General features: G+C 42.4%; 1 protein-coding gene across 2 annotated transcripts in view; it reads left to right on the top strand.

Moving 5' to 3' along the window:
• Positions 1–18,866, top strand: part of LOC124405557 (glutamate receptor 1) — a 150,206-nt gene extending 131,340 nt beyond the window's left edge. Inside the window, exons 5-20 of one of the 2 annotated variants that reach the window (XM_046880571.1) lie at positions 2,654–2,786; positions 3,972–4,092; positions 6,284–6,433; positions 7,059–7,280; positions 9,382–9,489; positions 10,063–10,176; positions 10,329–10,449; positions 10,517–10,611; positions 11,740–11,963; positions 12,119–12,331; positions 14,401–14,599; positions 14,722–14,966; positions 16,055–16,301; positions 16,396–16,470; positions 17,330–17,384; positions 18,345–18,866. In XM_046880571.1, the coding sequence (XP_046736527.1) occupies positions 2,654–2,786; positions 3,972–4,092; positions 6,284–6,433; positions 7,059–7,280; positions 9,382–9,489; positions 10,063–10,176; positions 10,329–10,449; positions 10,517–10,611; positions 11,740–11,963; positions 12,119–12,331; positions 14,401–14,599; positions 14,722–14,966; positions 16,055–16,301; positions 16,396–16,470; positions 17,330–17,350 (2,288 nt within the window). In that variant the 3' untranslated portion in view covers positions 17,351–17,384; positions 18,345–18,866. The remainder of the gene's footprint in view (positions 1–2,653; positions 2,787–3,971; positions 4,093–6,283; positions 6,434–7,058; positions 7,281–9,381; positions 9,490–10,062; positions 10,177–10,328; positions 10,450–10,516; positions 10,612–11,739; positions 11,964–12,118; positions 12,332–14,400; positions 14,600–14,721; positions 14,967–16,054; positions 16,302–16,395; positions 16,471–17,329; positions 17,385–18,344) is intronic. The other variant, XM_046880570.1, reaches the window with a different exon arrangement.
• The last annotated feature ends 5,880 nt before the right edge of the window (positions 18,867–24,746 follow it).

Raw genomic sequence — 24,746 nt, 5'->3', positions numbered from 1 at the left:
CCATCCACCCAGCAGCCTACCCGAGTCGAGACCTCGTGTCGCACCCTCCTTATTGCTAACATATCGCCTGACATTATACTTGGAAATAAGCGAATGGAATAGAGTAAAAATTGCTAAGCGAGTTCTAGGCTTATTTCTGTTCTAGCGAATTCATCCTGAGGTAACGGGAACCTGGATGCTGACTGGGGAGGGGGGGGGGGGGGGGGTGTTCAAGTGAGAATCACCCGAATAAAGATCTCACGAAAAGAACGAAGCGGCAAGAGCGCGGAAGGAGAAGTGCTCGGACGAATGCGAACTGAATATTGATGGAAGAAGGACGACGTTTTGTGTATATGAGTGTGTCTACATGTATAGGCATAAATCCACGTGGACGTATAACTGACGGTGAAAATTTTAACGAAATTCTTAACTGCCCCGATACCTCAGAAATTCCGAATAATTCCCCTGAGCATCGCTACGCGTGAGGAGAATATGTACCTGCACATTCCCAGCAGTAATAAGCGTTCAGACGATCGAGTGGCGAACGTAATCAAATGGCACACGTACGTGTGACTCGCTCGCGTTTTTCGACTCTGAGTAGTTTTATACCATCAAGTCAATTTAAATCTTCGTCGAGAGGTCAATAACAATGTTTACCATAAATTTCTCGGTGAAGAAATATTTAGTTCGTATATTACCGCCGTTTGTAATTTTAAACAATAATTGATATGTATTTATTAATAATGTAAGACGGTAGGAGTTACTATTATTCAAAAAATAATAATAATTTCAACTAAACTTGGACCCCTAATGAAATTGAGCTTATTATATCGAAGTTGGAATTCTCTAAGATTCTAATTGTTTTTAGTGGAGATTATATACTAAAAATCTGTGTATAAAATTTTAGATTTTTACTTCAGATAAAATATGTTGTTCCCCGTAGTTTCTGAGGTCTAATGACCGCGTAAAGCCGATACGTGAGAGTTTCATGGAGCACCATAGATTCTGAGGGGATTTGAGGGCGTTTCTAGATTTGATACTACCAAATGGCGCTTTCAATAAATCAGGCTCGTTCAACACCGTTTAATTAAAGCAGTGTGCCTACGCTTTGCGGTGTAATGGGTCCTCGGCTTTCAGTACGACCCGATTTCCTGCCCACCGTAGCTACAGCAGTGCCTCCCTCGGCTGAAGCATGCGAGGGTTGTACCGGATTTTGATTCGTTTCATTTTTGGAAAATAGAACCGGACGAGCGAATCGGGCTGCAAGTTTAACAACGGCCGAAGTGGAGGCCACGGACTTGCTTATATGTATATGTGCGCAAAAATAAATACACAGCTGGTAATAATATGTGATTTAAATCGCGAAGAGAAACTTTCGATGACATTCTTCTGATTCCGTACACGAGGGAACTTTATCGGAATAAAAGCAGAAAAAATTGGGCTGGTGATTTTTTCTTGCGTCGCCCTATCAATCCTGTTTAATACACGATCCGGCCATCGCTCGTTAAAAATGGATTACGGGTTTTTAAGATATAAATTTTTAAGGGAATAACCCCCAGCACTCACCCCGCATATTTCACATCGGTGAATCGCTGCTCTACGGGTAGACCCGGCCTGAGAGATGGACTTGACAGGGATGCGGACTTTGTTTGAATAGGTCACTTTGACGGATTCACGTTTCACGTGTGTTTCAAGTCCATGTTAAACATACTTGAATTCTCAGTTGAACCGGAGCCAGAACTGCGACTCAAAGTGTTACAAATGAAGGATTCGGAGAATTTCGCTCACTTCTAGACTTGAGATCGTCGTATCAAAAAGTGAAGGAAGTCATAAATCATAAATCGGGGGTTCGGAAGGTTCAAAAGTGTCGAATTGTTATTAAAATATCAGGTACTTGAGTGACTTGTCACGCTTGCGAAACTTACATGAGCGACTACCTCTTTGCACTGTGTATAGTCTTAAGCTTTTTACGTAGCAAGAGAATAAAAACGGTAGCAAAACCATCCCTTAATCAAACACGACAAAGTACCCTCCGATTCGACGGATCAATAATTGGACGATAGATACGTTTATGTAGCTGTACTCGCAGCGTGGATGAAAATACCTTCAACGACCCCACCGGTTTGATTATACAGCTCAGCCTCCCGCTTTCATCAATCAGACTGAAATATTTTCACCGTTTCATTTCCATCAACCCTCACTTCAGTCAGTGCGTAGCTTTTAGTTTTTCCCATAGATATCCGAGAGCATCACGGAGTGATGATCCATTTTCAACCACTTTGCAAGCAGAAGTGATGAAAACCCGAACGAATTCGAATCATTTTCTCTTTGAACAATCGATATTCGGCAATAATTTCGAGTTTTAAATCTGTTCTCTCGTGCCTGGATGGCTAAGGATGCAAAAGTTCAGCACTAACGAACGTAATAAAAATTGAAAACCCATTACAAGCATTAACCATTCGCTTTATTTGCGAACGGGGTATTCGCTTGGAATTCAATACGGGTAATTGCCTTCGCAATTTGCCTTTCCCGAATCGTAAAACTCGAAAATGGACAGATTGAATGAAAAGCGTTACGGTTACTCTCGCAAGAAAGAACGATAACAATAAACCAAGTCCATAATTATAATCCAGAAGTCGTTGATCTTATGAGAAATATTCGATGCTTCTTTCAGGTCTCCTGAGACTGCAACAAATATACCAAGGATTGAGGCCAGGCAACGATTCTTTCCAGGTGGAAACGGTAAAGAGGATACAGAACATGTCAGAGGCGATCGATTTTCTTCGAAGCCTCGAGGAATTGAGTAGGTAAGTGAAGCACTGATTGCAAAGTGTAAATGAGAATCCGTCAAGAAAATCATAAGCCTGAATACGTATATTTTTCTTTAAAGCAGTAAATTAGAAAAAAAAAAAAAAAAAAAAAAAAAAAAAAACGGTATACACCGATAAAAAAAATCTGTTGGGATTGCGAAACGCGTTGAGATTCATGATTCGGGTGTAAAGTTATCGAAATACATGTAGACGTCTTTGTTCTTGCACTTCGGTTTAAAAGTACTTACAGTCGATATTCCTCACTCTCAAATCAAACCTCAATTACTCTCCTCGGAGTATCGAGAGAATCTCGCGTCGTCCAAGAACTTTTTCTACTTTCAATCTTACACAGAGACTCTCAGGGAGTAAACACAATCAATAACCGCGCGACGGTTATTGGCTCGACTTTTCTGAAAATAATAAATCCCTCTCAGCTAGTGCAAAATCATATCTATAAGTCTCCCGACTCCGTGGTGCTCGGATGTGCAAACCTCATTCGCAGAGAGCAACGTCCCCCGAAGTATCTGAATTTCGCAAGATGGATCAGGGGAGGCGGTGGATGCTGCGGTATTTCAGTTTCGTGAGAATTTCAGTCGCATCTGTCACGGTCCGGTACACCGGGACTACTTCCACGGGGGTTGCTGCCCCAGGGCTAGTCGGCTAATAACGTATATCTCTCGGACAGTGCTGCACAGGCTGGTTTATTACAGTTTAGAATACGTACTGCGGACTCGTAGATGACCGCGGTCGTCCCGCAGTCCCCCAGTTTTGGTCCCCCTTGTTCTCTTGTCACCTTGTGCCCCACGTTGCTCACTGCAAAGTAGATCCCGCTCCGAACCGCAGGATCCTCCAGAGACAAGTTTCTTGCGGTTTTCGAGCTTCGCGGAACCCAGAACGCGCGTCGAGGTTTGCGACCGAGGTCCCTCCCTTCTTTGTAGGTAGACGTATATACATATACGCGTATTAGGTATATGTATGTTATACATCCATCCATCTGCACATAAAACGCGACTACACGACGGTAAACGTGAAATTCGGGCCAAATTACACGGTGAAAATCTAGTCCCCGGAGTAGGTATTGCGGAAGGAGATGAACATTTATAACAACCGTGACGAACGTTAGGTCTTTGCAGTAATCATAGGAATAGTATGTCACTTGTTAATTGGTTTTGCAAATTTCAGGTGGAGCAACAAATACGTGGTCCTTGATTGCCCGACCGATATGGCGAAGGACATCGTAGTCAGCCACGTCAGAGACGTAGCCTTGGGAAAAAGGACGTATCACTATCTTCTGAGCGGATTGGTGAGCACATGCCTAACGTGGCGAAACCCTTCGTGCAGATTGGCGTGACGGCCCGAATCCTACAAACGTCAAAAAAAAAAAAAAAAAAACTTTGAAAACATCAGCGAGACCCAGTAAATCACTAGAAACCACAAAAGACTCGGTGGCGTTCCGAAATAATTTAGTATAAAGGCAATTACGTACTAAGATTACGGAATTTTAATTACTCGCGATTCACGGATCGTGAAAGTTCTCGTTCTCGATCCGATTCTTTAATTGCGCATACCTACCAACTCAAGAATTTCTAAAGTCCTTCTGGTTTCTGGCCGAGGATTCACGAGACGTAAAATACGTCGCTGTACCACTATTGGCTTGGCTTCGTGACTAATTATCGAATTTATGCAATATTTGCCTTGCACGCGATTCAGGGCGCCGGCTTTGCCTCCGGTTATTCAGCGCGAATTGCAGCGTGCATACATCGCGTATCCTAATTCAACTCGGCAACCACTGGGACGCAAATGCCCCCGAAGTGTGTCAGTTACTCGGTGTTAATATTGGCAGACCGTTAAAACATTAAACATTTTAAGGAAATGAAATCTGTCAACAGCACCAGGCGAATGCAAACATAATTATAAGAGATTTCCCTCTTGCCTTCGCGTTCTCATTCTAATTCTCATCCTCATTCTCATCTTCGCTCGATCTCCCCTTCCTTTTCACCTGCCCCGTGTGCCCGCCAACCACCTTCGTTTACCCTCCACCCTGCGCACCAGGAGCATCGTCGATCCGATAACACCGGTGTACAGGGAAAAATATTTACCGTTAGAGTATCAGCCTGCGCTAAAAGTGCTGACGTAAATCAAACTGACCAACCACTAGAGCGCAGAGTTTGCACTTTGCAAGACCGGGAACTTGATAGAAATCAAGCACGGATGTGTACGAATAACAAAGAAAAGAAGATAGAAGAAAAGTAAAAATAAACGGAAGAAAGTTGCCACGAGTAAACCTGGAGATTCCTTCCCAAAGTTGATCAATAACTCAACCACTGTATCTTATTTTCCAAAGTTTGATTGATACAACGATATAACAAAGTCAATTTAGGTAAACCTTGATTAATATCCGATCTGTTGACAAATAACTAAAAAAACAGGTGGCAATAGATCCGTAGTCATATTCTTCTAAATGCTTGTGCAACGTTTTGTAATATAAAATTCACCGCAAGATTGCTCGCCCAGCCAGGTTGCGATGTCTAAATAATAAAATGCTAATATGACGCAGAATTTCGTTACTTAAACTAACATTCTTTATACTTATTTTCTCATGTTCATTCTCCCACAGAACGAAATGGCACTTAAGGGTCAGACCAGTACTGATCAATTTACGCAAGTATGGAGAATGAAAATTCCATCACGTTGTAAAATAATTGAACGTAAGACTGTAATTCTTATACGGCTGGAGAAGATTCGACTTTTTTTTTAAGTTCACTTTGATTTACCAATTTCGAGTAATATATGACAGTTGAGATAAACGAACGATCATTCTTCAACGAAATTACTCAGTTGCGCCAAAGTTGTCGTTAGGGTATTGGTTAGCCTGTCAGAAAGAGTACTGGAAGTGAAGAAAATTTTTATGAATTTCATTTGCTTTCACTTAGGAAAGATTTTTTCTTGGTCCTTGGTTCAACATATTCCTTAGCCATTTTTTGCTATTTCTGACAGTATACTAATATTTTTTAAATACTCGATGGTAATTATTGCGATATAATGTAAATTAACATTGTTAGAAGCAAATTGACTGAAAAAAATCGTAAAAATTGAAGGAACAATTCATTTCCAAGAAAGTTACCCCTTTACACATATACACGTTTAACATAAATTAAAAGTTCTTGGGGCCACAAGTTACGAATCTAATATTAAATATTGAAAATTCAGTACAGAGAGTCCAATCAGCGAGTCCAAAAAGCACAGAATACTATTTTATTATAAAAGTCGACTCAGCACAATAAAATATGACTCAAAGGGTTAATCCAAGCTATAGCTGAGATTCGTGTCTATGATTTGAGTATAAAAACAGTTGGAAGCTCGTCGTAGTTGAGAAGTTCGACTAAGTTGGTCGATACGGTCGATAATATCGTAGTATATACCGAAAATCGGAAGTTGAGTAGAATTTTCTCGAACCCTGGCTTACGCGGGTTATTCCCTTGTTATGTTATCAGATAATGGACGACCGTTGGGAGAGTGAGGTGATCGAGTACGGGGCGATCAACATCACCGGATTTCGCATCGTGGACGCCACTCGACGCCATGTCAAGGAGTTCCTCTCGAAGCTGGCTACTTCCCAAGGCGCCGGTCGCGAGTCCATTTCCGTACGTATGCAGGGCCTGACTTATCTATCTTAATGTTCGCTTTAATTTTCTAGAAAAGTTCCGCCTCGGATAATCACAGACGTACATACCTAAACTACTTGCAAGTGAAGCGAGAAAGAACGCTTCAACGTTTAAAAGCGAAAAAATAAATCTCTGAAAGATTTTCTTCCGTGCTATAAAAAGTTATCGTTCTCACGATTGTAAAAGTATAAAGTCTCACGGCGCAGGTTATACAAACTGCAGAGTTTATCTGCCATTATCTGTTTTTCCGCGATGATACGTCCACACACAATTAGTTTTCTTCTCATTCGTAACAACCCCGCGGAGAGTTGTTCCTAAGACGGTCAGGCATGAGTAACCTGCTTGCTATTTGATGCAGTAATAAAGTTGCGGGGTGATATCACGAGGGATAATTACTTCAAGCAAAAAAAGAAGCAGATCATGTATTTTCATAAAACGAACGAAGCTGTAAAAATTGTTCAATTTAGAAAGAAATTACTCGAAGCGCTGCGCATATACATCAGCCCTTCGAGTTTCCGTTCCTTTCGGTTCCTTCCGTTACTTTTCCCTCCAATATTATATCCGTTCTCCAAATGTATTCGAGCAAATAATTCACACTCACCAGGCTCAGGCAGCGCTCATGTACGATGCCGTCTTCGTCCTCGTCGAGGCGTTCAGCAAGATGCTGCGCAAGAAGCCGGATCAGTTCAAGAGCAACGTCAGACGCAACGGCGTATCGGGGAGCGGTCATCAGGCCAATGCGACAAGGGCCCTGGACTGCAACCCTAGCCAGGGGTGGGTGACTCCCTGGGAGCACGGTGACAAGATTTCGAGGCATCTGAGAAAGGTAATAAACGAACGGGTGACGTGATTTGAAAATGATCAATGCTGTCTATCATACATGTGCACAAACATATGTGCAGCATATAACGAGGAACCAGACTGCCGTTCCAGTATTTTACGGCTGTAAAAATAGAATTAAAGTAAGATATCGTGGTTTCCGGTGCACTGTGTTATAGAACTTGCAGGAAATATATCGTGAGGCCGAAAGTCTTCGACGATATACGTTAGGTGACGCTGTTCCGTCGAGAAGATGCGAGGATCGCTACTCTGGAGGTGTTTTTGGTAGCTGACGGTATACCAGGGCGATGTCTGTGGCTGACAGTAATTGCGACTTCTTTCGATTCTAACGGAATTCCTAGCCTCTTAGAACCGGCAACTACCCGCCTAGCTCCGCAATTCTTCTCACCGAACACCCCTGCTCTCGACTTTCTTGACAACTACCCGATACTCTCATCGGCATCGTCTTCCCGAGGCTTCGAAACTTTTGGATCACCTTCTCGACGATGTCTAAATGAATTCGAACCGGCTTCCAGGACTCGCGCATCACACACGCGCACACGTGAATTACTCTTTTGAACCTTGAAGAAAATGAAACACGCGCGCTCCGAAACTTCAAGGAGATTCCGTTTTCCCAAGTATTCCCTACATCGAGCGAGAATTTGACTCGCTATCCCGTTTGATCCGAATTCCGAGTATTTAAACAATGATAGTACGTATAAAGAGACTAAAACCAAACGAACTGTTTCGGGGAGATGAAAATAGATCCAGTTTCGCAGCCGACTGCGCGGTGATTCAGGGCGTGGCGAGTCTCTGGCTGAATTCTTTCAGGGTTCCTTTGACTTAGGCAAAAAGTATGTGAATTCAGGTTCCTGGATTGAAAAGTTTGAAAATCGAGTTCGACGATTCTACAGTCTGAAGTGGGTCGGTATCCCTCCCCGAACTTAGCGGCAAGCCCCTTAGAGAATATTACAAAGTCTCTTCCGATCTCCCAGCCAAACTTTTACAGGTGAAACGATCCGAATTTCCTTATCAACGATTCTCTGTCGATACGTTGGTTAGAGTAGGTAGGTAAGTATGCACACTTTTCGAAATAAATTTCAAGTTTACGACGAAAAGTTTTGGCTGCGCGAGAGAGAAATCTTGAGAAGTTCGTGCTGCACCTCGAGTCCCCTTTCTGTCCAACCGCGATATATCAATAACCACCGAAATGCCCTGACTTCCATCTTCGTTCTTAGCTCATCGACTTGGCGTGCTAGTAATTAAGGCTAGTGCTTAAGTGCTGGAGAGTTCGGTTCCTGCCGGGCCCAAGTGGAGCGAAACAAGGTGCGGGCTGGCAGCCGTTGCCTGCCATCCGCCAAAGCGGCCTGCCTTGCTCTTCTCCAAGTTGACGTGACCATCCCCCAGTCGGAGCACCCATCTCTCACCGTCGCGTCGTCTCTCTCGCTCTCACGCTCTGTCCTATTTCTACTCTCTTAAACCGTTTCGAGAGAGATCTAGTCGAAATCAGTTCCAGCCAACTTGAGCGGTCGCGTTACTCGTAGTAAGTTGGGGTCGGTTTTGCTAGAAGGAAACCGCGTGGTGGTTCAATGCTTGGCACTACCACTTATGGGAATTGAAACTACTCGGAAATCCGATAAACATATTAATCGATCCGGTTAACGCCAGAATCACGTCAAGTTGGTGCTTCAAAAAAAGAAAAAAAAAGACTACGGCAGCAGGGATCGTCATTGAGTAATTTAAGAAAATTGGTTAATTCTTGTGACGATCAATTAAATCCCGACGTTTATTAACCTTCGGAAAGTTAAGGGGTACCTCGAAGCTTCTAAGATTAATGTTTTTAGTTTTGGGCTAGAGACGTCTTCTTCGTAGAACCCTAACGAGGCAACGTCAAACTTACGACGTTGGTGAAACTTAGGATCGACTTGTGTCACATGGCGCGTGAATAATCTGTGTATAAAACGTTTTCTGTTCGAGCGTATTTCGCCGTAAGTATATAGAAATCAATGAAAGCCGAAAGCATCGCTGAGGTAAAACGTGTTCCCGATTATAGAGTCTAATGAGCAGTCCTGATGAGTATAATTGTTAATGTCAAACTGTATTTCCAGGTCGAGATCGAGGGTCTGACGGGTGAAATTCGATTCAACGACGATGGCCGCCGTCAGAACTACACCCTCCACGTTGTCGAAATGACCGTAAATAGCGCGATGGTCAAGGTGAGTTATAATAATCGCGGCAGCAGTTAGGCCTGACTAAGTGCGAGGCTAGGGGGAAACTTTTTTCACTCCAATACATTGCGAGGAAGCGAAAAAACCTCGGACAGGGGATGAAATATTCCACTTTCTGAGTTGGGTAAAACCGTCAAAGTTCACCAGATAGGGTTTATAAATGAGGTACACGCAGTCCGACTGACAACTGCAAGAAATACTACAACGGGTCCGGTCCATACGGGTTTGCGATATTTCTGCGATATTTTGCCGTATCGCGGCTGGCTCAGCAATTCCTCGCACACAGCCTTATACCTGTAACACTATCGGGCGAGGGTATGTAATACCTTGTAGAATTGCAGCGGCCATTTCGATAGGTGAATAATTGACGACCCCAGCGATTCGGGATTCAAACGGGAACGGCCGACCCGACGCCGCTTCCTCGGAAGCCCTGTCCGATCAATTTTCCGCAACACTTTTTTCTATTCTCCTCTCTCTCTCTCACTCTCTTTCTTTTTCGCTTCTGCGGTGGGCCAGGTGAGCAATTAACAAAATCCGCGTGCCTTTTTCTTCTTCTTCGAGGTTGCCGAATGGACCGACGAGGCTGGATTCCAACCGATAGCGGCGAAGTACGTGCGACTTCGACCCCAGTCGGAGATCGAAAAGAACAGGACGTACATCGTGACAACGATCGTGGTGCGTATAATTCGAGGGTTTTCACCCCTGATTGATGGCGCCCTTTGACGCTCGGGGGCCGGACGACGATCGGTCGTATCCCGAGAGATGAATACAGTATTTTCATAACACAGGAGCAGGAAAAGCCTTCAAGTTTTGATACTCGATTGCAGGAGGAGCCATACATCATGCTGCGAAAGCCGGAACCGGGCGAAACGCTAACAGGAAATAACCGATTTGAAGGCTACTGCAAAGATCTTGCAGATCTGATAGCGAAGAAGCTCGACATAACTTGTGAGTATACGATGATCCATCACTCCAAGACTGCAGTGCGTCGCATATCTCTCATTCAAATTTACAGACGAACTGCGGATCGTCAAGGACGGCAAATACGGGACGGAAAATCCTGACGTGAACGGTGGCTGGGACGGAATGGTCGGCGAACTGATTCGAAAGGTCGGTACATTGATCTCCAGAATCTTTAAATCACCGGTTGTACACGCCGTTAATAATGTCAAAGCAACTTTGAGAGTGAATTACGGAATTAATTGACAGCTGACTCGGGCCTTTGGCGGTAATCAAAACGAGCTCGCTAGAGTGCGCAATTAATTACAAATATAACTTCAATTAAATAACAGGATCACGCTCGGCCACCTCTATAGCTGAATCGTAAAGTGCTTTGCGAGAGTGAACGCGAACGGTTGCATAATTTATTCAGTTAAAAAACAGATGGTGTCATTTGGAGAAGAGCATAATAAATATTGTTAACGAGGACGTTGCTCGCTGCAGAGAGAAAGAATCTTGTTTCGTAACATGCTCAGCGCCAGAACCTCGTTGTAGAAACTCGCGATAGGATTTTCTACGCGGTGGTCGTTGCTAAGCTACGCTTGCACCGGGTAGCTCTGCGATTATCGACCATGAAGGTGGATAACAAAGGCTCTGCCTTGCCGTCCAAGCCTCAAAGCCTCTTCCCTGGCTCGTCGCCAGAGAGCTTCGAGCTTTCGGAACCGCGTACCTCTGCTGGCAGATTCGGCAATCCGCAAGTTCACTCGGACGGTAAGAGGTTCGAGTCCGAATCCGTTGGACAGGTTGAGTCGAATTAAACGAGTGAATTGAATCGAATGCTGAGGGTTGATGTGCCGGTGAATTCTTCATTCAAATCTTCGACCCGTTTCACGGTTCTTATACACCTGTTATAACTGCCGGCTTCGAAGAAAAGCGAGCTAAAGGTCAAAGGTAAAGGTAATGAAAGGCTCTCGAAGAAGCGGCGCGACTGCGTATGATGTAAATTTATTCAATTCCCTTCTCTAATTAGTTATAAAAACAGAGATGCTGAGCCTTGCCGTTTTGCGCGATTCTATTCTCCATTTGAGAAGTCTTGTTCTTCTGCCCTCTTTAACTCCACGTGTTATTATAGCCGCGGTGCGTTCGTTATAACTTGAGAGAACAAAACAGGGATGAATTAATGAAGATGCTTATTAAAAAAGAGGAAGATATTGCTTCTTGACGAAGTGCGTGCGCTGTGGACTCGATTTCAGCTAAAGTCAACCTTAAAGTACCTAATCTTGAAATTCACCCTTTCAGGAAGCGGATATCGCCATCGCCTCGATGACAATAACGTCGGAACGAGAACGCGTCATCGACTTCACAAAGCCCTTTATGTCCTTGGGTATCAGCATCATGATAAAGAAGCCGATAAAACAGAAACCTGGCGTATTCAGTTTCCTGAATCCTCTCAGCAAGGAGATTTGGGTCTGCGTCATATTCTCGTACATCGGGGTTTCCATCGTCCTCTTCATAGTCTCCAGGTGACAAATAGAACCTCGTTACAGATGAAGTTATCGCACTTTCGGAGGATGGAGTTCGCCCCTTTTAATATCTCTTTCTAAATCCGAAAATACACACAAATTTCATTCTTCTCCTTTGTACTAAACGATGAATATAACCGAATGAATCCTCCCAGGTTCTCTCCGTACGAATGGAGGCTCCTTCAAATCAACGGTGGAAATGACCCGATGGCAGGGGCAAGAGGAGATCCTGGACTTCCGCATCCTCATGCTCCTCACGGTTCCCCTCACACGCCACATTCCAGTATGGCGAACGACTTCAGCATTCTTAATAGCCTCTGGTTCTCTTTAGGCGCATTTATGCAACAGGGCTGTGACATTTCGCCGAGGTGAGTGAGCTGCGACATTTTTTTTTCTCTTTGTCTAACCATATGCAGAAAAGGCTGAAAAGCTACCGGCTACAATTCACACATTTCACTAGTGGTTATACCTGCACATGTTCGGTGAAGACTGAGTAAATCGAAGGTATTGCCGCGGCGAGGGTAAAGGTTAGCTTTCTCATTTCTTTCGAGTGGAATATTTTACCCGTTAATTAGTAGAGTTCAAAAACATCGCGGCGCTTTTGCAACTCGAACAACTTGAATGCCTTTGTGCGAGACAAGAGGAGCGTATTATACGGAGGGAACACTCTAATAGCATTAATTGGCTGGTAGGCAAGCAACGGGTCAATGAGGAAAACTGAAACCAGAAAGAGCTTTCTGCAGTAGGTATTCCGAGAATATGTACGCGGCTTATAGCTTTTCGCAGAAAGCATTTCTTGATGCAACGAGAAACGAAGCTCGTAGATTCAGTTATTATTAATAATGCAGCTCAAACTTCACAACGAAAAGAAAAATTGTCAATTTTAAATTCGTTGCCAAATGCCAACAGAGAGGCCTCATAATTTCCGCATATTTCGGCACGGTAATATTAAAGCTACGGACAACCACTCGCCCTGGAAAACTCAATTAATAAGTCAGCCCTTTGAAACCGTTCGCTAAAGAGAAGACGAATAGCCGCTGCAAATATTTCCGGCGAGATCCGATGTTCCCTTCGTCCCCGGTAGGTAGGTTGCGAATCCTGGGAAAATCGACCCGCGCTTAGGACCAAACTATAATCTGAAGTAATCTAATTAGACTGGTTATTACATTAGCAGTTCATGATTACCAGGAGAACTTATGTAAATTAAGGGTTGGCGTGGCTGCCTGACCACCGTTAAAATTCTGCAGTGCCGCACCCGTGCGGCTGCTACAAGGTGATTCAAGGTTTATTTGCGCCTGACGTTATTGCGACTTACTCGCAAACTTAGGACTACGATTCCCTATATCAGCGAAAATAATTGAAGAAGTGGAATGGCGCGGTTTAAATCAGTACGAAATCTTTCAAAGGTTGAATTTTTGCCGGCTAATTTACATTTTGCCCGTTTGCATTTCCCGCCGCGGCAGTTTCTTGATTAATGAGTAAAAACGTTCGTGGTTTTGATATGAATTGCAGATTTTTGGAAGCCTTTTTTGTTAGGACGAAATACCATGCGAAATATCTGCAATACATACAGTAACAAGGAGGTAATTTTCTTCTTCTCCATGTTTCCTACACTTTCGATTTAGGTATTTACATTTCTTCAACTACGCCTTCGCGTGCGTAAGTGTGGTAGGCTTCCCGTAACGCGCAATAAAATATAAGTCTGAAACAGCCGATGTCGCTTTTTACGAGAAATCGACAATTTATTCACGGTCGTTCGCTTGGCCGCACTTCGTGGAATGCCAATTTATATGCCTGACTCTTCGTTTTATGGTAGGTCTCATGACAAATTCTTCTATAAACCTCTCTGATTAAGAACCAAAAACACGACAGTCATCGGCGAAAATAATCCTATTACTTTTACCGCTTTGATTAATCGTTCAATACTTTGAAAACAAGTATACATATATTGTATAAACAATAGACGTATCGTGTATTCATGATTCGATTTCTCAGCTAATTGAGTGAATACTTTATCGATAATTTGAATATGGCGGAATTGTCTCAAAAACACGATGCGGAATTGCTGTACCGAACTGTACGGTAATTCAAGTATTAAAACCACAAGTAGGACACGATATATCGTTTGAGTTTTGAATCCAAATGCGAAGTAAACGAAACGACAACCATTTCTTTGCTGGTATAAAAAAAGGTAAAAATTTTCTATTCAATTATGATAACCAAATAATTTCCAATCACTTCGTCTGCTGTTTAACCTACAGGCTAGGAATATAGGTGTATAGATATTGATAAACCCATCACTCTAATGCCGGAGACGGATAGCTGAAAAGAAACATGAAACCAATCGATACGAACCTAAAGTGGAGAATAACCCTAGTCACTAATTACACAATCTTTCTCTTGATCACGGACACACCGAACACTGATTTTGTTCCAGATCAATTTCGGGGCGGATCGTTGGAAGCGTTTGGTGGTTTTTCACATTGATACTGATTTCATCGTACACTGCAAACTTGGCGGCATTTCTGACCGTCGAGAGGATGGTGGCGCCGATAAACTCCCCGGAGGATCTGGCTTCCCAAACCGAAGTCCAATACGGCACACTATCCCACGGATCAACCTGGGACTTTTTCAGGGTAAGAAAATTAACCGGTTCTGTGTTTGTGCCTTTTCTTGTTCGCGTAGCCTCGTAAAATCGATTGCAAACTCCCTGAGGGGCTACGCGGCTTGCCACTGCTAAAGTGAAATTCATCCGCAGAGGTCGCAGATCACCCTCTACAGCAAAATGTGGGAGTTCATGAACTCGCGGAAACACGTCTTCGTCAAAACGTACGACGAGGGTATCCGGAGGGTGAGAACGAGCAAGGGAAAATACGCGCTGCTAATCGAGAGTCCGAAGAACGAGTACATCAACGAGCGAGAACCCTGCGACACAATGAAAGTGGGGCGAAACCTTGACGCGAAGGGTTTCGGGGTCGCAACGCCCCTCGGTTCTCCTTTGAAGTAAGTATTGAGTTTTGGCCAGTATTTGACTTCCCGTAGGGGAGGCACGATTTCACCTTCGGAAAATTTCTTCCTTGGCATGCTCGCGGTCTCTCGATAATGATATAACGAGTTCCGTGATTTACTACCAAAGTTTTCCCACCCTGGTCAGGAAATCCATCAGGATTTGGGAAATGTTTCTTGCCTCCTAGCGACTTTTCAACATCATATTATGTATCCGCGTCAAAATTACACTGTGAAACACCTACGTCACACGGCGGTCGACTTTGGTTGAGTAATTAAAAGGTTTTTTTTTTAACTTTCTCGACAACGCGCATCCCCAGCAATTAGCATAGAAATTTATCGCGCCACTCTTTCCAAGCAATTACCCCCGAGTACTTCCGTCCAAGGATCGGTCACTGCTTCATACTCCACACTTTCACGATGTTTTCTCTGCGACCAAAAACCCTTAGGTATTCGCGCGATGAACTCTTCGACTCGTTCAGTCAGTTCCGGTTAAAACACCCGCCACTCGACGTTAATGCATTTTGTTTATCTGCCGTTAATCCGGTGTGAAATTTCTTCGCGCTTTGACACTCGAGTAAAGAAGAGAGACAGAGAGCTAGAGAGGAGAAATGGAATCGCCAGACAAACGGGAGGGAAAAAGTGAGCAACAGAGAGAGAGAGAGATCCGCGTTTGTCGGTAGTTTGGAGTCGAGGTTCAAGACGTCGTTCTTCCAACCCATCGCACCTCGCTTCCCTGCCGCCAGTGGTTTTCCTCAGGACCGCGTTCCGCGACGTCGACTTCCCATTCTTCTTGTCACCCGCTGATGAGTTTCCTTCTTTTTTTTCCATCTCCGTCTCCCGCTTGGCACGGTATTTCCTCCTCTCCTACAGGACTAAGTAATTTCTTCGACCCCGCGTCGTTTAGTCCCTGGGTTCACGGTAGATAAACCAGCGAATGAACCGCGGCAAATTACACCGTCAAATCTCGATCATTCGGTGCTTGTTTTTCCTCGCCAAAGTTTCTCTTCTCCTATTCGCAAAATCTCGCTGAATGCACCGCGTGACGTTCCGATTTAAAACTCCACCACTCCTCATTCCCGCAGGGACAGCATTAATCTGGCGGTCCTGTCGCTGAAGGAAAACGGAGAGCTGACCAAGCTGACCAACCGATGGTGGTACGACCGGACGGAGTGCAGACACGGCGACAAGCAGGACGCCTCGAGGAACGAGTTGTCGCTGAGCAACGTCGCCGGAATATTCTACATCCTGATAGGAGGGCTGCTGGTCGCCCTCGCCGTCGCACTTCTAGAATTTTGCTACAAATCGCACACCGAAGCGACCAGAGCAAAGGTACGGTATTTCGTTAATTTTAAGTGATCGCAGATATTGCGAGTGACGTTATCGCAGAGGCAATTAATGTTCTCACGCCAATCTTCTCTTCCAGATCCCCTTGTCAGACGCGATGAAAGCAAAAGCTAGACTGACGATCGGCGGCGGTCGTGACTTCGACAACGGACGGGTATGTATAGAGTCGTCGATACGTAACGCTTACACAACTGTCCACAAACATTTGTATAATGTGTATCTCTCTATCTCTATCCTACTCTGTCACGCAAATGTATAATCGTTGTATACAGTACTCACACACGGACACACACGCAGAAAATAAAAACGAAAAAAAGCAAACTCAAATGCGCAACGAAAAACGCACAAAGACACTTGGGATTCGAGGAGTATATAGCTTTTGAAATCAGGTATTCGTTTGGAAAACTTGAAGACTGGGCAATACTTGAAAACTCTCGGCTACGCGAGGATCAGATCACTTATATTTGAAATAAGCTCTGCACACACCAAATTACTGATACCATGGACAGCTGTCGGTAGGAGGTTGAGTCGGTGAGGATTCGCCTCGCTGCAGAATGCTTGCGCAAGCGACGCGATCTCGGGCCATGGCCGGACACTATAAAAACTAATGCATGCCTGTTGGTGCAAAGGTAAAAAAAAAAAGATATCATTGATTTTGCATAGCCGACCGATTGGCCGTCCGACTCAACTTCATAGAACACGCTTGGCATGCAATTTTCTAGCAGCAGTACGTTTAACGTCCCGATATAATTTCAGTTAAGGTTTGTTCGAACTGTTTGTTTCGTTCGATTGTAAAAAATACATATATGGCATAGGTATATATATATATATATATATATATATATATGTATATATATATATATATATATATATACTCTACAAACAGATAAATAATAAATAGCTGTGTGAACGGCTGGCTGGGTGTTGCGTTTCAGTGATATGTTTATTTGTCGTTTGTATACGGGAGACGTGTAGCATTTCGCATTTCGTTTCTATTTTGTTTTTGTCTCTAGTGGTACGGACTGCAGAGTTAGACGGAGGATGCATGCGCCTATCCCGGGACCATATGTGAGTACTCTCACCCTTAATTATCCCTCATTCATTCTGCTTTCGTATTCAAACTACATTTTTATTTACGTCATTTCGTACAAACAAAGAGTCGTTTTATTTCTGAGCTCAGATCCTACACTTAATTTCTCTGATATTTCAAATCGTTAGATTCTCTTTCCTTCTTCTCAACTCACAACTCAACTTTCGTCTATTTTTCACTTGTATATTTCCTTGCGCTTCAAACCCGAATCCTCCTCATCCCCGTCCAAGAAATTTATGTTACAATTTTCAGGCTCATCTTTTTCACGAAGCATCCGATTGCCTGCTTGCCTGCTTTCATATAGCTAAAAACGAGAGGCATGTGGCTTTAGAAATTTACCGTTTGCCGCGCAACGTATATGTTCGTTGATTGAAACTTCAATATAACCGCAAACACGCAAGTTGATGCGTCAATCGATGTTAAATTGCATGAGCCTTGGTACGAATTCAAAGTACGATATATTTACATTAAACATATGCCTATAATATAATGTATACATACTACACAGGTATACCAATACGGTAATGCTCTTGTTTTCTTTTTTCTCTCTGTATAATTGTAAATATACCTGTTATAATTATTCGCAGAAACGGCAAGAAGAAAAACTATGAAAACCGAGCATCAAACCCAGCATCATTTTTGTAAAAAAATCATTAATTTGCTCATAGACAATACCACGCATTCCTTGGCATTATTCATTACACAATAGTCAGATATCCGAGAATATTGTCATTTTTTTGGTAACCTACTACTCACGCAAGCAATATATCGATATCGCATATATATTCAATCACCGAAATTTTCGAACTAATATCCGTTCAAAAAAACAACAAAAAAAAAAAAAAAAAAAAAAAAAAAACAACAAACAAACAAACAAACACACCTCAAAGAAAGAAGAAGCTAGAAAAAAATCTTAAAAATGGTAATTATTTTTCCAGTACTACGCGCCAGCGAATGCGATTGGCAATGCCGAGAACGACCAAGTGCACAGCAATACCCACACGCAGGTTTAGGTTCGTCCGACGCAACGCGATTTACACCCCCAGCCCCACCCCCGCCCCCGCCGCCACCTCCGCCTCCGCCTCCGCCACCCCCAGCAAGGCCGAGCAGAAGCGTAACATTCGCTGAACCACCGCCGAGGAGCCCGAAGCCAAGACGCAGGGCGAGTATGGCTGCCCTGGAAATAGCCGTGCCCTGGATGCCTGCGCCCCAAGGCCCTCGGACCAGTGGAACTTCCGGTTCGAACAGGAAGCCGGAATACGTAACTTGAAACAAAAGCCGGTTCCAGCGGTGAAAACTTGGCCCGAATACGCGTGCGCATTACGTCTATCCTTCAACGCATTCGGTGAATCAGAGAACTACTTTTTTACTCTCAGTGCGGGAAGGTTGGATGTTGTTGCATTAATGTGCATTGAAAATCGATCTTTTCATGCGTTGTTGGGGTTGTTGGAAATTTTCAATCCGACTTACCGTACTGAGAATAATTATTCCCACGGTCGTTTAATAAAATGCATAAACGTTTCTACGTACGTAATAATAATAATAATGATAACAATAATAATAATACTAATAATAACAATAATAACTATGATGTATATAACTCTAAGAAAATGAAAAATTTAAATCAAAACTAGTAACAAGACGAATGAGGAAAGTGATGATGACGATGAAGATGATGATGATTAACCGGGCGACGCACTTATCGTATATTGATGATGGTCCTGGGGTGGGTGCATGTGCAATACGCAACTTAAACGGATTATTCAATAATATATATTGACTGCCATCTCGCTGACGACAAAGCACAACGCTCTGCAGTTACGTGAAGATATATATTATATATATATATTTAATAAATATTACATATAAATTATTAAATAATAATGAGGAAAAAGTAAAACTCTCTGTTGGTGGTGACGAACAAACGATCGAACAATCGGGTGCCATTTACGCGTAGTCGAATATTGTTCTGTAAATTTATCGACTTGAATACGGAATAAGAAAAAAGAAGAAAGAGAGAGAAAAAAAAACAGAACAACCAACTACTACAATATTATACATACAAATAAACAAGCACTATATTGTGGGCCGGTGAAAGTTTATCGTGCAAGTGTGAAATTATATATTATATATACATATATACTATATACATGTTAATCTGTACGAGTGACTGAAGGCCCGTAGCTGGCCGTATGAGCATGTGAATTTTTAATTGTAACGATAATCGTAAGGATGCACGAGACGAGCGAATGAATCACGCGGCCGCAACTATTTATTGAGGATAAAAAATTTGGAGAAAAATATACGGAATGAAAAGAAAAAAAAATAAAATAAAAATAAAGTTAAGTAAAGTAAAGTAAAACATTGTCGGAATAATTATATTCATATATGATCATGTATCGTGTTTCTGCGTTAAAAAAAAATGAGAGAAAGAAAGAGAGAGAGAGAGAGAGAGAGCGTGAGAGAAATGTTGACAAACCTATGAGTTAATTGTGTGAGTTTACCGTATAAATATAGTCCGTATAAATATAATAACGATTTGCGCCGATCACTCTAGGCTGACCCTCCGTTACTGCGGTTTCCGGCACTGAAAACCCTGAAGAAATAATCCCTCTCCTATCGAGTCCCTGCAACGGTTTTTGCTGACTAATGACCAAACCAATTTCAGTTAGGTCCCGCGGCCCGTAATCCGGACGGTATTTGTAAGATTACGCATTTCTCCGCCGATACAATCTTATTATAGCCTCGTCCGAAGGCTTTACGGGTCTGAAATCGGTGCGGAGCGCAACGATTTACAATCGAGATTATCAACCGTCGTATCGGTCAAAAAAAGTACCTCGTTTTCCCAATGCTGGAAACCCTTTTTTTGTACGGTTAGCCTAGCGCGAGCCCTGTCTGTAATTAATATAGTGGCCGAAAAAACGTGCCAAAGGGCGATACGAAAGGCTTTGCCTGATATTACGAGGAAGTTCGACGAATCAATTGACTAGGAATCGTTCGACCCTTTGATGGACGAAATATTAATAAACGATGTCGAAATGCTCTGTATTATAGTACTCGTGTTCATTTTCACGTAATATCAAACCAGGCCGTATTAAAGAATCGATGCAAGCGTAACGTGTACAGCAATTAGTGGCACACGCGTTGGTGCAGATAAAAATTCAAAGACTTTGGCATAAAATACGGTGAAGGTTATTCGTTTCATTTGTCGACGCATCGTGTTCCACCTTCGTTCACTCCAATTTGGATGCACTTTTTTTTTTGGGTATACATTAGGGTGTTTCAGAATAAAAAATAATTCACAATTTTCCACTGTGGAATCTCCTAAAAAGTTTGCTTAAGTTAAAAGACAGATTGTGTGAAAAGATGAGCGTTCTACGTTATGTGGAAGATCGCGCTCATTTGATTTTTCAAAAGATCACGATCCATAACACAACAATATATCATCCGTGAATCTTATTCTCCTAAATTAAAAGTTCGTATTAAGTTATAACTATTTTATGAGATTGAATGAATAATGTAAAAGTTGTCGGATACACTTCTCAAACATCAAGTGAAGACTTGACATTACAAGTGCGGATCTCCTTTGTGAAGTAAATTGATATCATGATTTATGTAACCAATAACAACAAAATTTTATTCACGATACTTTATAATTTGAAAAAATATATAAAAGTGAAAACTCAACTGAGCGGGATCTTCGACATAACTTGGAACGCTCATCTTTTCACAGAACTTTTCTCTTGACCTAGACTAAAAAAAAATGTCAAATTCTATTTTCTGAAACACCCTAGTATACGTATAATAATACATGTGTGTATGTATAGATTTTAAGCACGGCTGCGTGCGCCACGCTGTACACTATCCATATTAATATCATATCGTCAGTTTTTACTTACATAATTATTGAAAATAAATCAAATATATATATTATATATTATACTATTAAAAACAATGAATAAGTTTAAAATAAAATCGGTAATAAATAATGAATATGGTGCGAAGCGTTGCGGTTAAGTAACGCGGAGATAAGACTACGTTGCTACAATGTTGACCCAGTGTGATTATTCTATTGTACTTATAATACTTCAGCAACCAAAGAAGAGAAAAGAAAAACAAAGAAAAATTATTAAAATATGACTAAACGATAATGTTTCACTATCTGATATTCTCACCGAGCGTTGTTAAGTTTGCGAGTATATTTATTATTATTATGTACCGATTATAATTTTCTTCCCTCCGATCCTCGAAACAATTTACATTGCAGCAAATACTGGTTTCGCAGCATTTTTCAAAGGCTTAAATTAATTCTTCTTACTTTGGTATGTAAAACAATTACATTGCAATGTATAGTAGGTTACAACAAATCAGCCACTGCGGCATGCTTTACGTTTCCAGATTTTTAAAATAGTATTGAAATAGAACAATAAATAAAATAAAATGAATAAACATGGAAGACCTATAAGTCCGAATCAAAACTCGGTATAAAAATCAAATTGAACAATATTAATGAAAATATTATTATAAAAAAAAAGAAATTAAAAGGGAAAAAAAAATTGCAGAATTATAAGACAAAGCAGTTTTAAACCAGCGTCTTCCAGTCGCCTCCGCTACCCGATATATAAATAACGAGCAAATAAACAAAACACGTACCTACGCAATGTTGCAAGGTGCGGCAAATCGTACGAATTCACGATACCCGGCACCTGCACTCGACGTAAACTCTTTCCTCACCCGCGTTTCGCAATAAGATACATACAACTATAATAATGTAAAACAATGTAAGCCAAATAAAATTTGCATAAATACACGATCGTTTATTTAAATGTATCACAAGACATATCGATTGATTCACCTGCCAGTTCCCACTTCCCCGGCAGCTTCGGCCCTCGAAATGTCAACTTTAGGTTGTTTAACTGACAGCATTGACAGCCGGTCTATAAATATGCAGACGCGAAAGGAGCGAGAAGCTCGTTGGAGGGTAAAGTCATATTGTTGACCAACGAAGTGGGTTCGCTATCTGAGATATCGCGCGATAACGAAACGAAAAAGGGACAAAGTAGAAGCGGCGAATTTCGTCGTTGCGTATAAATATGCATTTACGGGAATCCGTGTGAGTGTTTGCGTGTACCCACGTACGTATAATAGGGGAGCAGGAATGGTTTTGCGTGAGCGTGTTCAAGAATCCGAATACAATACGTAATCGCGTGCTGTGGAAGAAATCTGATGTAAAAGGATGTATACCCGGTAGTTAACGTGGTAGGAAATAAAAATGGTAAATATATACGGAACGGAGCAGAATTATGTGCCGCTTTACAGCCCTTAACTAGTCTGCGTGAGTATTCATCACGGTGATAGACTTCCGGCGAAAAGAAGAGACCGGTAATAAAAAACGATGAACGGTATTTACACGAACCCCGAAATGACTCACCTCTCCGAGGACTCTGGAGACTCTGCAAAGTCACGATGGTCGATATCATTTCGACTCCGTGCATTATTTTTACACAAAAATCCAACCATGCTGGTATCTGAGACAGTTATCAACAAATGGAATAATCATCACACCTTTAGAGTTCCTCTCCCGAAGCAGTACGAGTGGTAGTTTGATATTAAAATACTCTTCGATTATCTTCAAAGGTATAGATTTCATTTGAAAGTTATACTTCGAAAGAAAATTTTACTTGCGAGTCGAGTGCGATTGGACTACACAGCTCGTGATACTTTGAAAAATCTTCTTTCTAACGTATTTGATTTACATTCGATTGTGAGTAAGATGAATCGGTAATATCCGAGCTAAAACAACATCGTTAGAAAGGCATGACTGATTGTGAGACACGCGGTTTTTTTTTCGTCGATGAAAAAAAGTACGTTTTTATCCGATATCCCCACCCCGTGTACGAACAAGCCCGAATGTAGTCGACAGGATACATGTATGTGTAAAAAAAAAAGGAACATCAGTTCGCAGGATGATAAACCCGGGGCGTTATCACCGTTTTATCAATTAACCGGGAAACAGAACTCTCCCCGCTGGCTGGGACTTGTACAAAACCATCCCGTAGGCTGGCTGATTGACATGTTGCCACCCTCCCAGAGGATAACGGAAAAATAGGAGGGGGAGAAATGACGTGAAATTTTTCGCCGTCCACAGGCGCGAGGGGTGCGACGTAACGAAACGAGTACACGAGTTGAAATTTGGATATGCCAAAACGGGAGGATATACACGTCGAAGTGTAGATTTAACGAGTCAACCGTTCCGGGCCATGCATGATACCTGCGTGGAACACGTGTAGCCTTTGATTATACGCAAGCTTTCGAGTCCGGTCAGTAATTATAGACGGAAATTGCGATACCGGGGTTGTGCAGCTGGCGCTCGCTGCTCGCTGCTCGCTGCACGCTGCAGCAGCGCAGTCGAATGCATTTAGCCGATCGATTCAGGGAGTTGCTGCGAAGATACTTTCCTGCAGGAGGCATTTACCTACCGAAGCTAAAGTTGCACACCTTCGCTACCTCCGATGCTTATACGTTCGCTGCATACGAAACCGATTTATGGATCAAAGATTCTAGGCAGGGAATAAAAATGGGGGAATTTAGGTTGAATGGGGATGGGATGAGGTCTCCGCTCTCTCCCTCTCTCTCATGCATTCCAATTCGAATCAGAGACCGAATAGTTATGTATATATCTAGCCAGCGGTCCACTTTTTGCTAATCAAAGCGGCGGATATTCACATTTCATCCCTCTCTCGCTCCCGCCATATTCACCCCCTCGCGATTCGATCGGGTTAACCGCATCTTGGTTATGATCTTGGAGTGTGAACACGACGGGAATCGCTTCTATTGATTGGTCGGACGGCAGACAACGGCTAAACTATTTTTAAACATGACCGATCAACATTAATTAGTTTGAAAACTTCAAGCCGGGGAATCACCGCATGGACGCCAAAAGCTAGTTTCGGCTAAGTAGGTTCTGTGCAAGTATACGTATATGTGTCTGGGACGTTTCGAGCGTGTTCAGAGCAATTCCAGGAAGTCCGCGAAATGCAGCATTCCATAAAGTCCGGCTCGCTAAACTTTCCATGTTATAACCACGGCCTGTATATTGCAAGCTGGTATATGTATACTGACTACTTTTCAATTTCACGGCAATAATATTTACTCATATCTAAAATATTTTGTTACCCCCGATGGGTATTTCAAATATTCAAACAATGTAGGTATTTAACTCAAGAAATAGACATCAGATTTTCGCACTGATAGGTTGGAACAGGTAGAAAGGCTTGAACAGTCGTTAGCGGATGGCGAGTCTCAACGAAGAATGAGAAATGCATAAAAATGTCTTGGGA

The sequence above is a fragment of the Diprion similis genome, chromosome 4, assembly GCF_021155765.1.
Source record: "Diprion similis isolate iyDipSimi1 chromosome 4, iyDipSimi1.1, whole genome shotgun sequence".
Lineage (NCBI taxonomy): Eukaryota > Metazoa > Arthropoda > Insecta > Hymenoptera > Diprionidae > Diprion > Diprion similis.
This window is presented reverse-complemented; position numbering and strand designations above follow the sequence as displayed.